General features: G+C 61.9%; 1 protein-coding gene across 1 annotated transcript; it reads right to left on the minus strand.

The window, feature by feature from the left end:
- Positions 1-8,274: 8,274 nt before the first annotated feature.
- Positions 8,275-9,003, minus strand: DL89DRAFT_276840 (NIPSNAP-domain-containing protein; the record flags this gene model as incomplete). Its single annotated transcript, XM_040889401.1, has 3 exons — positions 8,275-8,457; positions 8,510-8,672; positions 8,717-9,003. The coding sequence occupies 3 exons, from the start codon at positions 9,001-9,003 to the stop codon at positions 8,275-8,277; spliced, it is 633 nt and encodes a 210-aa protein (XP_040738981.1).
- Positions 9,004-11,031: the final 2,028 nt, after the last annotated feature.

An 11,031-nucleotide genomic window follows, 5' to 3' on the forward strand; every position in this document is an offset into this window, starting at 1 on the left:
CATGTTCCCGACGGCCATGGTGCTGCAGGCGCTGCTGATTACCCTGGGCCTGTTTGTGGTGCTGACCGTGTTCACCATCCAGTCAAAGTACGACTTCTCGAGCCTTGGTCCGATCCTGTTCTTTGCGCTCATGGGCATGATGATGGTCGGTCTGGTGCAGCTCTTTGTGCCGTTCAGCCGCACCACCGACCTGATCTACTCGGTGTTTGGCGCCGTTGTCTTCTGCGGCTACATCCTGTTTGACACCCACCAGATCATGAACCGCCTGTCGCCCGACGAGTACATCATTGCCAGCGTTGAGCTGTATCTGGACATAGTCAACCTGTTCATTTACATCCTGCGGATCCTCAATGATAGGGACTAGGATCCGTGCTTTGAGTGAATAAACTTCTTTTTTCCTTTCCAAAGACTACAAAAGCGAGAAACAGACCTCTTGAGACAGCCAGTGTGGCTGTACTGCCTCTACCACGGAGTGTACTGCGGCCTGGCCAGTCTTGCGCCATTCTGCACGACCTGCTGTTTCAGAATTTCCTCGTGCCGGGCCTCAATAGCCGCCTCAATGTCATCCAGGGCCTGCTGGTCCCGCGACGCGACCTGGGTGAGCTTTGTCAGCCCGCGCTGCTTCTCCGCCAGCATGTGCAGCACCGATTCCAGCTGCGCCTCGTCGGCAACCTCATAGCCGTCGCCCACTGCATCGCTATCAGTAATGCCTAGCATCTCGCGGCGCCGGCGCGCACTCGCCAGCAGCCGGCATGTGTGGTCCTGCAGCTCGGCCAGCCGCTGCTTCACCGAGCCCGTCTTGGACAGCTCGTTGTCCAGATGCGCAATGCGCTCCTTGAGCACAACCTCCTCGGCCGTCAGCTGCATCTCCCCCTGGCGCAGCACCTGCAGACACTTCATGAACTCGAGCAGCCGCTGCGCAAGGTCCGCCTGCCGCCGCCGGCAGTCCGCCAGGCGCACCGCCGTACCCGAGTGGTGGTTCTGCAGGATTGTGTGCAGCTTGTCCGAAATCTCCGTCACGCGCTCCTGGTAGCTCTGCTGCTGCAGCGTCTGCGTGTCCACACGCTTGCGCAGGTCGTCGAAGCCGCTCGCCACCACCGGCACCAGAGACGAGGGATCCGGGTTGTCCTGCTGCGCCTGCTCCCACAGGCGTGGGTCCGTGTTCGGCGGGCACTGGTACAGGTGCCCTTGCCCGGGCTCGCACACGTTGTAAAAGTAGTGCCGGAACTGGAAGTTGGGCGAGTTCGGGTCCCAGCACTCCTTGATCATCATGAACTGCTTGCTCAGCTCCTCTGCCTCGCTCAGTTTCTGCTGCTGCTGGTTCTGCTGCTGCTGCTGGAGTGCCGATTGCGGGGGCATGCTCAGATACTGCTGAGCCCTCTGCAGAGTCGCACCAGGGGCATTGCCAAATGGCCCCGGTGCTGCGGGCTTTGCCGCATTGCTTCCAAACAAGCTTGAGCCAGCGCCAAATGTGCTGGTGGTCTGAGCTGCACCTGTTGAGCTGCCAAACACCCCGCCGCCCGTGGAGCCTGCATTCGTGCTATTCCCAAACAGCGAGCCGCCCGTCGGTGGAGCCGCATTGTTGGCCGTCGAACTGCCAAAAAGCCCAGTACCAGCCGGTGTCGTGTTGCTCGGCGCTGCGCTGCCAAACAGACCGCTGCCCGCCGGTGCCGCGCTATTGGCTACTGTGCTTCCTCCAAACAGCGACGTGTTGCTGCCGCCCGTCACCAGGCTGCCTGATCTTGCCCGCTTGTCGGTCGAGGCACCGAAAAAGCCACTGCCGCCGGTCGACGTGCTGGCTGCAGCGGGCGCGCCGAACAGAGTCCCGGCCGACGCTGTGTTTGTGGTGCCGCTGTTGCTTCCAAAGAGATTCGCGCCCGTGGTCGCATTGCTGGCGGTGTTATTGTTTGAGCCAAACAGGCCGCCGCTGCTAGTTCCGCCAAACGACATTGAGTTGCTAATGCTATTCATATAAAGGGGGGAGTAGGAAAGTGAAGTTGAATTTCGGCAAGGAAACTGAATGGAGGTGTCTTTTGCGGGCGCGCGTCAGCGCAAAAAAGCCGAATATTTTTTTTAATAAACTACGACTCGAGCCGCCAGCCACTGCATGTGAGTCGAGCCGCTGCGACGTGGTAAGCAGCGTTTCGGTAACAACCATGAAACCGGGACTTGAACTTTATGTGAAAGTTTCACTGCTACGTCGGGAGCCTTTTTTTCCACTATTCAATTTCGCGTCCTTCTATTACATTTATTAACAGTCATTCATCAGTTGCCGCCGCGATACAGGCTTCTTGTTTCTTTATTCAGCCCTCTCCCAAAAAGCATAAAGGTACAGAAGCCCGGCTGTTGTAGTGTTGAGGAGTGTCTGGCAGAGATAAAAAGCCTGAGAACCTAATTCGTGAAGTACATCTATAGTAATGTCCTACCACCCGCAGACAGCACCCGTGCGTCCGCCGTCGCGGCGCGGCACGCCCTCCGCGGATGGACCAATTCCGTTCTTTGGCGGCCAGGACGCATCGAGCTCGGGCGCCGAATTCTTTTCATCAATGGATGGCAGCACGCAGCACGCGGCGATCCAGCAAACGCAGTTTCAGCAGTACGGGCAGCAGCCATACACGGCGCCATTTGCCTCGCATGGAGTGCCGCCGCGGAGCGCGACTGCGGGGCCGGCCGAGTATCAGCAGTACGGGCAGCAGGCGGACCCGTACCGGAGCGCCTCTGTGGTGTATCCTGGGTATGGCACGCAGTACGGGTATGAGCAAAATAATGTGGCACCGGATGGCGCGGCGTTCTTTGACCAACTGGCGGGCGAACCCCAGCAGGCAGCGCCGGCTGACCAAAACGGGTACTATGCACAGTACAACCAGGCAGTCGCACAGCAGCCGGCGTACGCTGGATATGCTGAGACAGCCGATCCTGCGGTTTCGGGCGCTACTGCGCAGGTGCAGCAGGCGGCTGTTGAGCCCATCTACGATGAGGCGATGGGACAATACTATGATCCGCAGAGCGGGCAGTATTACGACAACGATTCGGGGACATGGTATTACCCGCAGGCTGCCGCTGGCTACGGCACCGAGTATACCCAGACCACACAGGAGTACAATCCTCCGGCAGTCGCTCCTGCTACTGCTGGAGATGGCGGTGTTCCAGATGCTACCGCAACAGCAGGCTATGCGCAGCCTGCTCAGCCCGAGGTCGCTGATGGAGCTGCATTTTTTGACAACCTACAAGATGCTGATACCGATGCATCAGTACAGCACGCTGATTACTCAATGGGTCTGGCCCAGCAGCCAGTCACGGCTGTACCAACAGTGCCGGTTGCTGCAGAGGCAGTGGGCGAGGCTGCTGTTGCCACACATGCCGAGTCTAGTATTGGTGTTGCCACGCAGGTGACAGCTGATAGCACAGCTGATGCAGTGGTGGACCCGGCTGAGGCCTTTGACGCAATCATCAGTCAGTCGGTCCAGAGCCCGCCGGTGCAGGTAGAAGCAGTATCTGCGGCTGCTCCTGTACCCAGTGCGCCGGAAAACGTACCGCAGATGACATCGGATCCCGCAGACATATTTGATGCAGCTGTCCACCAATCAGTTCAAACCCAGCCGCCGGCGACGGAGACAGTCCCTGCTGCTGAGATTCCTGCTACTGTGGCTCCCGAGAGCGCTCTGCTGGAAACATCCGATCCAGCAGACATATTTGATGCAGCAATCAGCGAGTCAATTCATAGCCAACCGGCGGCGGCGGCGGAGATAGCTCCTGCTGCCGAGATTCCTGTCGCTGTTGCTGCGGAGAGTGCTCTTCTGGAGACATCCGATCCAGCTGCTATCTTTGATGCTGCTATCAGCGAGTCACAGCCGGTCCAGCATATTGCGGAGCCCCATTTGGAGTCAGCGCAACAGCAACAGCTGCCAGCAGCAGCTCCTGTTGTGGCAACCGAGCAGGTATCACCGAAGCCTGCCGGTACTCTTGACCTGGAGGCTGTCACGGCAGAGCAGGCACATCAAGCTACTGAGTCAGCTGCCATAGAACGTAAACCTGTCGGTGTAGTCGACATACAACAGGTTCCATCGGATCCGGCCGAGATCTTTGACGCTGCCATCAGCCAGCCGCAGCCGGTAGCTGCTGAGGAACCAGCGCCCCTTCAGCCCGCAGATATGCCACCACCTACCACTCATGAAGACGCTCTGGTGGCGGACGCCGGCCAGCAGGCCAGCCAGCTGTCTCAGGAATCAACAGTGGAGGCTGAGTTACCAGTCTCCGCTGCCTCCACTGAGCAATCGCAATCCATAGCTGCAACCGAAACGGTATCGGAAATTGCGCCACCTGCCGCACTGGATTTCTACACTCAGCTCTCCGACAGCGCGCCGGAGACGCCGGCCGAGATCCCGGTGGAGACGCAGCCGTCGAGCGTTGGCGAGCCTGCGGTGTCGCGCGAAACGGCGTGGGGCACGTTGACCACACAGGCAGAGGCATTTGAGAGCGAATTTGGCGAGACCGGTGGGCAAACCGGTTGTATGTCGTTCTACCAGGACCAGCAGAGCGGGGCAGCAGCGGCAGTTGGTATGGAATCGCTGGAGCAGCAGAAGCAGGAGGGATTCGCGGGTCTGGCGCTTGATGACCGCGTGCAGCAAGACTTGAATGCTGGACATGGTGCATACGATCCGTATAGCAGCACTGGTTACTCACAGGCGCCCGTTACGCCGAGTGGGCATGAGGCCGTGAGTGATTTAACCAATTCGGTTGTCACAGGCGCTGTCGATAGCCAGCAGCAGCAGCAGGACCCGAACGCTGCTTATGGTGCGTACGATCCGTACAGTACTACTGGAGGATACTCGCAAGCACCAGCTACGTCAGGTGGATTCGAGACAGTTGGCGATTTGTCTAGGCCTATGGCCACAGGGGCTGTCGATAGTCAGCAACAGCAGCAGCAGCAGGACCCGAATACTGCTTACGGTGCGTACGATCCATACAGTACTATTGGATATTCACAAGTACCAGATATGGCAACTGAGCGTGCGGTGGTGGATCCGACTGCAGCAGCGGTAACCGGCGCAGTTGGCAACCAGCAGCAACAAGATGCGAACGCTGCTTACGGCACGTATGATCCGTACAGCACAGGAGGATACTCGCAGGCGCCAGCAGGCAATGGCGATTACGCAGTGATGGATACAGGCGCAGCGACAGTCGGCAGCACTGGAGATTACCAGCAGGTGGCAGACATGGGCCAGTACGAGACGTATGATGCGTATGGCTCAGGTGGGTACTCGCAGGCGCCACTGGCCAATGGAACAGATTCTCTCCAGCAAGAGCAGGCGGGCAAAGTGCAGCAATTCGACGGCAGCACCGGATATACGCCGTTCGATCCATACAGCTCTGGTGGATACGGACAGGAGGATGGCGGTAGTGGGCAGCAATTTGGGGCGTACGACCCGTATAGCACTACTGGGTACTCGCAGGCGCCGGTGGAGAACGGGGCAGCGGCAGTGGCAGTGGTTGATACGGCCAATGGCGGCGAGAGCCAGCAGCAGCAGCAGCAATATCCTGGGTATGGCGGGTACGATCCGTATACTAGCGGGGGATACTCGCAGGCACCGATGGTCAATGGCGTGGGCGATTCGTCGCTGGCGGCAGCGGACAAGCAGATGCAGGTAGACAGCGCGGGTGGATATGCAGCATTTGACCCGTACAATGCGGGCGGAGTATCCAGCCCGCACGGGTCAGCGCAGATGGTAACGCCGCAGTCGTTTGGGTACACGGGAGTGCCCACAGCGCCAGCAGGAGTGTTTGATCTGCAGAGCCAGAGCGAGCGCAGCAGCCTGGACATGGCGTACGAGCGCGACCTGTCGGCAGGCGATTTGGCTCCGGCTCAGGTGCAGGACCCGCTGGGGCGGCTGCAGGGGCGGCGGCCGATTATGGCGTTTGGGTTCGGCGGGCGGCTGTTCACCATGTTCCCGCGCCACGTGCAGCGGTTCAATGCACACGGCGGGTCAGCGAAGACGGCGCCGGGGATGCTGCGTGTGCAGCAGCTGGCGGAGCACATGCCGCCGGAGCTCTCAGCACAGCACGAGGCGGCGGTGTTCAACACGCCGCTGCTGGGCGGGGAGACGACCAAGGCGGCGCTACTGAAGCGGCGCGACGTGGCGGTGGGCTGTGCCCGTACCTGGCTGGAGCGCATGCAGGGCAGCAGCGAGGAGCGGGCGCTGGTGGGCGTGCTGGCGGGCGTGCTGGAGGCGTTGGGCGACAGTGCGCAGCCCGAGATGGCGCGTGCGGGCGAGGCCCTGCAGCCGCTGTTCAACGTGCAGGAGCCGACCAAGCCGAATGGGCAGGAGCCGCCGGAGCCGATTGCTCACGGCTCGCTGGCAGACATGCAGGAGATCGAGGGCCTGCTGCTGGCGGGGCGGCGGTCGGAGGCGGTTGCGTTGGCGTGCCAGCGCGGCATGTGGGCGCATGCGCTGGTGGTGGCCAGCTGCACCGGCAAGGACGTGTGGCAGGCGGTGGTGGCAGCATACACGGCGTCGGCGATGCCAGGCAGCCTGGCGCCGCTGGGGCTGCAGTACCGACTGTTTGCAGGCATGGGGGCGACAGCCATCGAGCCGCCGCGGCCATTTGACCAGCGTAGCGAGCCGCAAGCCGGGTTTGTCACAGCGGCGGAGCTGGACACAGCGCCGCAGGCCAGCGCTCCGCAGGGCTGGGCGAAGACGCTGGCACTGATGCTAGCAAACCGCACGCCTGGCGACCAGGCAGCGATGCTGCAACTGGGCGACCGGCTGCGCAGTGACCGGCAGGCAGTGGCCGCGCACATCTGCTACGCACTGGCTCTGCAGCCCAAGGACGTGTTTCTGCCGGACGCATCGGGGCAGGCGCGCGCGGTCCTGCTGGGGCAGGATGCCAGCGGGGCGCTGGGGCGGTTCTCGCGGTTCTACCGCAGCCAGGCGGCGATTTGCCTGACGGAGCTGTACGAGGTGGCGGCGGCGATGCGGGGGTCGGGCGACTCGCCGCTGTGCCTACCGCATCTGCAGGCGTACAAGCTCTACCGCGCGTGGTGGATGGCGGACTGCGGGCTGACGGCGCTGGCGCTGCGCTACTGCGACGCAGTGCTGGGCGTCCTGGCGACTCTGCCTGCAGGCGTGGCCGTGCCGTTTGTCCATGCGTCGCTGGTGCAGGAGCTGCGCGAGCTGCGCAGTCGGCTCATCGGCTCCGGCATGACGTCGGCTAAGGCGGCCGAGCTGGTGGGCGACGAGGCCGCACTGCAGGGCAAGTCGTGGCTGGCGCGCGCCATGCCCAGGCCGTCGTTCACGTCGCTGATGTCGGCCTTTGACTCGTCAATCGACAAGTTCATCACCGGCGCCGACGGCCACCGTATTGCTTTGGACGAGGGTCCGGCGCCCGGCCGATTCGAAATCGGCCCCGACCGTCCTGGCCGCTCCGGCCCCACGCATCCTGGCCGGCCACTCGGCGCTATTGCCAGCCGCACACCCAGCCCTGGCGTCCCGCAAGAAACTGGTGAGCCCCATATCCCCATGTTCGCCACTTCGCCACAAGCCGTTCCGAGCCGCACCAGTACTGACGCGCGCCGCAGCCTGGATCACGCAGCATGGGGCGATCCGGGCACGGCCAACTTGGGCAGCGACGGGTTCATAATGCCGGCGGCAGCGCTGGGTGTCCCGGCCCCGGGCTTTTCGGCCCCACCGGTCCATGCGGCCATGTCGGCGCCAGCCGCCACACCGCCGGTGGAAGAGGAGGATGAGGACATGTTTGGATTCAGCAAGAAACCTGTTGTAAAGCCGGAGCCGGTGGAGCAGCGCAGCTCGGCGCCGCCCGAGCCGCGCAAAAGCACGGAGGCGAAGCCCGAGGCGGAGGCCAGCGGCGTCATGGGGCTGTTCAAGAGCCTGTGGGGCGGGCGCCGCACGCAGGCGAATCTCGGCGACGACTCCAAGTTCGTCTACGATCCGGTGCTGGAGCGCTGGGTTGACAAGAACGCCAAGCCCGAGGCCGAGCCGCCGCTGCCACCGCCGCCGCCCAAGGCCATGGGCTTTGTGCCGCAGAGCGCGTCGGTGCCGCCGCCAGCCCAGCCAGCTACGCCCGTCGGCCCTCCGCTGAACTCTCTGCCGCCCGGCATGGCCGGTCGCCCGGCGTCGGCGGTGCCCCCGATGGCTGCCAGTGCGGGCACCAGCCGGGCAGGCACTCCGGCGGGCAGACGGCGTGGCGCGCGGTCAAAGTATGTGGACGTGCTGAACCAGTAGAAATTCAAATATATTTTTTTTTATCAAAATCGCCCTACTTGAGCGAGCTGAATGGCATTGGCAGCATAATTCTCGAGCTCATCTCTTGGATCAGCGGCACCGTGTTGAGCACCGTCTCGGGCCAGCCGTTCTCGCTCCACGCGTCCTCGCGCACCTGCTTGCGCACCTGCAGATCCGGATACTGCCACAGGTGGTGCACCTGGTTCAGCACGCCCAGCTGCGAGAACCACGCCCCCCATCGGCTCCTCGTGGTGCCGCCGGCATTCGACGCCCACGCGCCAGTTCTGCTCCCACTCCAGCAGCGTGCCGGGCTTCAGCGTGTAGCTGCGCAGTTCATACACCCCGCCCTTCTCAACCGGCGGGTGGGTCGGCCAGAACTGGAACTCCAGCATCACCTGCGACCGCCTCTTCACCAGCAGCTGCGCCAGCTGCCTCTGCAATTCCCGTACGTCTCGTCGGTCTTTAGGTTCTTGTACGCCTGCGTCAGCGCCGGATACCCCTGGTACTCCCAGATATGCACCGCCGTGTCCAGCTCGCCAATGTCTGTCATCCAGCTCCCCACCAGCTTCACCTGCGGCGACATGTCCTGGACCATGCGCGGATACAGCCTGCCTACTATCTCCTGGTATTCGTGCAAGCAGCCCGGCTTCACATGGTGCACTGCCATTTCGTGCACGTACTTGCCGCGCGCCAGAACCTTCGACAAAGTCGCCTGCGTCTCCTGCCGCACCTGCTCGGACCCGTACAGGACGCTGCGTACCATCCGCGACGCCTTTTGCGGCAAAGAGCTGGTGGGATTCTCCCCCGGCTTGTTGTCCCGCGCCTTGAAGCTGCTGAAGAACGTGCGCAGCTGCGGCGCGCCTAGTGCAGGGGCCCGGCGTGCGCCCAGCCTTAGTGTCTTTGATGATGCAAGCATAACTGATACAAGTAGGTTGGAAATAGAAAAATATTCGTTGGTGGTGTGTGAGGAACCACGCTTGCCTGCCCCTCCAGGACGTGCTGCTATATAGCAAAACTGCTACTTGCCCGCATGACCCCCTCCCCCAGTCCTGCGGCAGCCTGCGAGGCGCAATTTTCTTTTTTCTCACAAAGTGACTGCTGGAATATATTCAGGCAAAAAAGACGTCACATGGACCAGGGGAAGCAGATCAATTTCCCGCCGCGACACCGCCAATCTCCGCCCAGATCACACGCAAACAGACCAGCAGGAAACTGTCCTCTGCCTGGAGATCGCGCATCACGTGGCCCGCCCGTTCCTGCACGCTCTGGCACGCGCCCTCGACCCACAGCTCCGCCGCCCTTTCGTCCAGCTCCAGCTCGCCGCGGCGCCACCGCTCCCACCGCGCCAGCACCCGCCTTACCGCCGCCCCCTCCTCCACCAGCGGCAGCAGCAAATGCAGGGCCGCCAGGAGCCGGAACGACGGCTCGTTGTCAAACGTGTAGTCGCCAAACAGCCCATACCCCTTCAGCACCTCAACCATGCGGTCAAAGTCCTCCGGTTTGACCGCCGACTGCTTGCGTCTCTGGACTACCAGCTTGCATTCGCTGATCCAGTCCATGACCTGGCTGTCGAGCTCGAGGAACCGGAACGGATTGTGCTCAAGCACGAATCCATACTCAACCAGCATGTGCCGGTTATCGTGCGGCCCGTAGGAAATAAACACCTCCTGGCCCTTCCTGTAACCCACCAGGGAGCGAATCGCAAACACCCGCCGGTGCTCATCGTACCGCACCGTTACCTGCGCGGTTTCGCTGTGGTTCAGAAAATCCAGGAACGGCGCCAGCGCCAGCCGGTCCTTGTGCTTTCTGCCCAGGTTAATCGACCGCGTGCTTACTGCCAGCCACGCCCACACGAATCTACGCCAGTCTGTCAGATTATCCGCCGCTACCAATTTCGCGCACCGCCAGTCCTCCACCAGCCGCTGGTGCTGGTCGGCAATTTTCGCCTGCACAGACCGCGGCAGAACGTGCCACAATCCGGTCTGCGCCAGTTTTCCGGGCAACGCACCCGACAGCTGGAACAGTGGCACTGAGTCAAAGTCCTGCGGCAGTGTTGAGATGTACGCGTGCCAGGGCGACCGCTCGCCAAGGCTGTATTGCTGGTATACCCAGAGCGTCAGCGCCTGCTGCTCGCTCAGATGCCCGGCGTGCTGCACCTTGGACGCCGTCATCAGCAGGCGCTCGGGGATCTCCACGATGTCCTCCCCTATGGCTATGTCGCGCGTAGCCATCATGCCGCGGAATGTCTTGGGGAAATACGCTAATGTCAATTTGTGCTTGCGTAGCCCGTGCTGTTTGCTCCAGCCCTGCAGTGCCAGCCATTCGGCCGTCTGACAGGGCGTGCCCTGGCTGCATGCTCGCTCGGAATCTGGTCCTGCCTGCCGCCGCCGCCTATGTCTCGCTGTACCCCATCCTAGATACATATAAAAAACCTTTCGAAAACAGGTTCCAAAATGGACGTAATTTTCCCTTTCGGTCCCATAGAGACCGGCGAGGTACTCTATTATACGTTCCGCGCTCTTTCCGCCCACCACAAAAATGCCCCCTCCCCTCCCTTCCCGCTCACTTTCTGCACCATGAAGCTCAAGCAGCTCGAAGGCTATCTTTCCGATGTCGAGGCGTTCCGCAACCCCAAGGTGCAGCTCGAGCAGTACCCAACCACCGCCCACCTGGCCGCACGCATCCTCTACACTGCCGAGTCCTCCTTTGGCGATATCTCCGACAAATCCGTAGTCGATCTGGCTGCGGGCTGCGGCATGCTCTCCGTAGCCTCAGCCATCATGGGCGCCAC

The sequence above is a fragment of the Linderina pennispora genome, assembly GCF_002104995.1.
Source record: "Linderina pennispora strain ATCC 12442 chromosome Unknown DL89scaffold_185, whole genome shotgun sequence".
Classification (NCBI taxonomy): Eukaryota; Fungi; Kickxellomycota; class Kickxellomycetes; order Kickxellales; family Kickxellaceae; genus Linderina; species Linderina pennispora.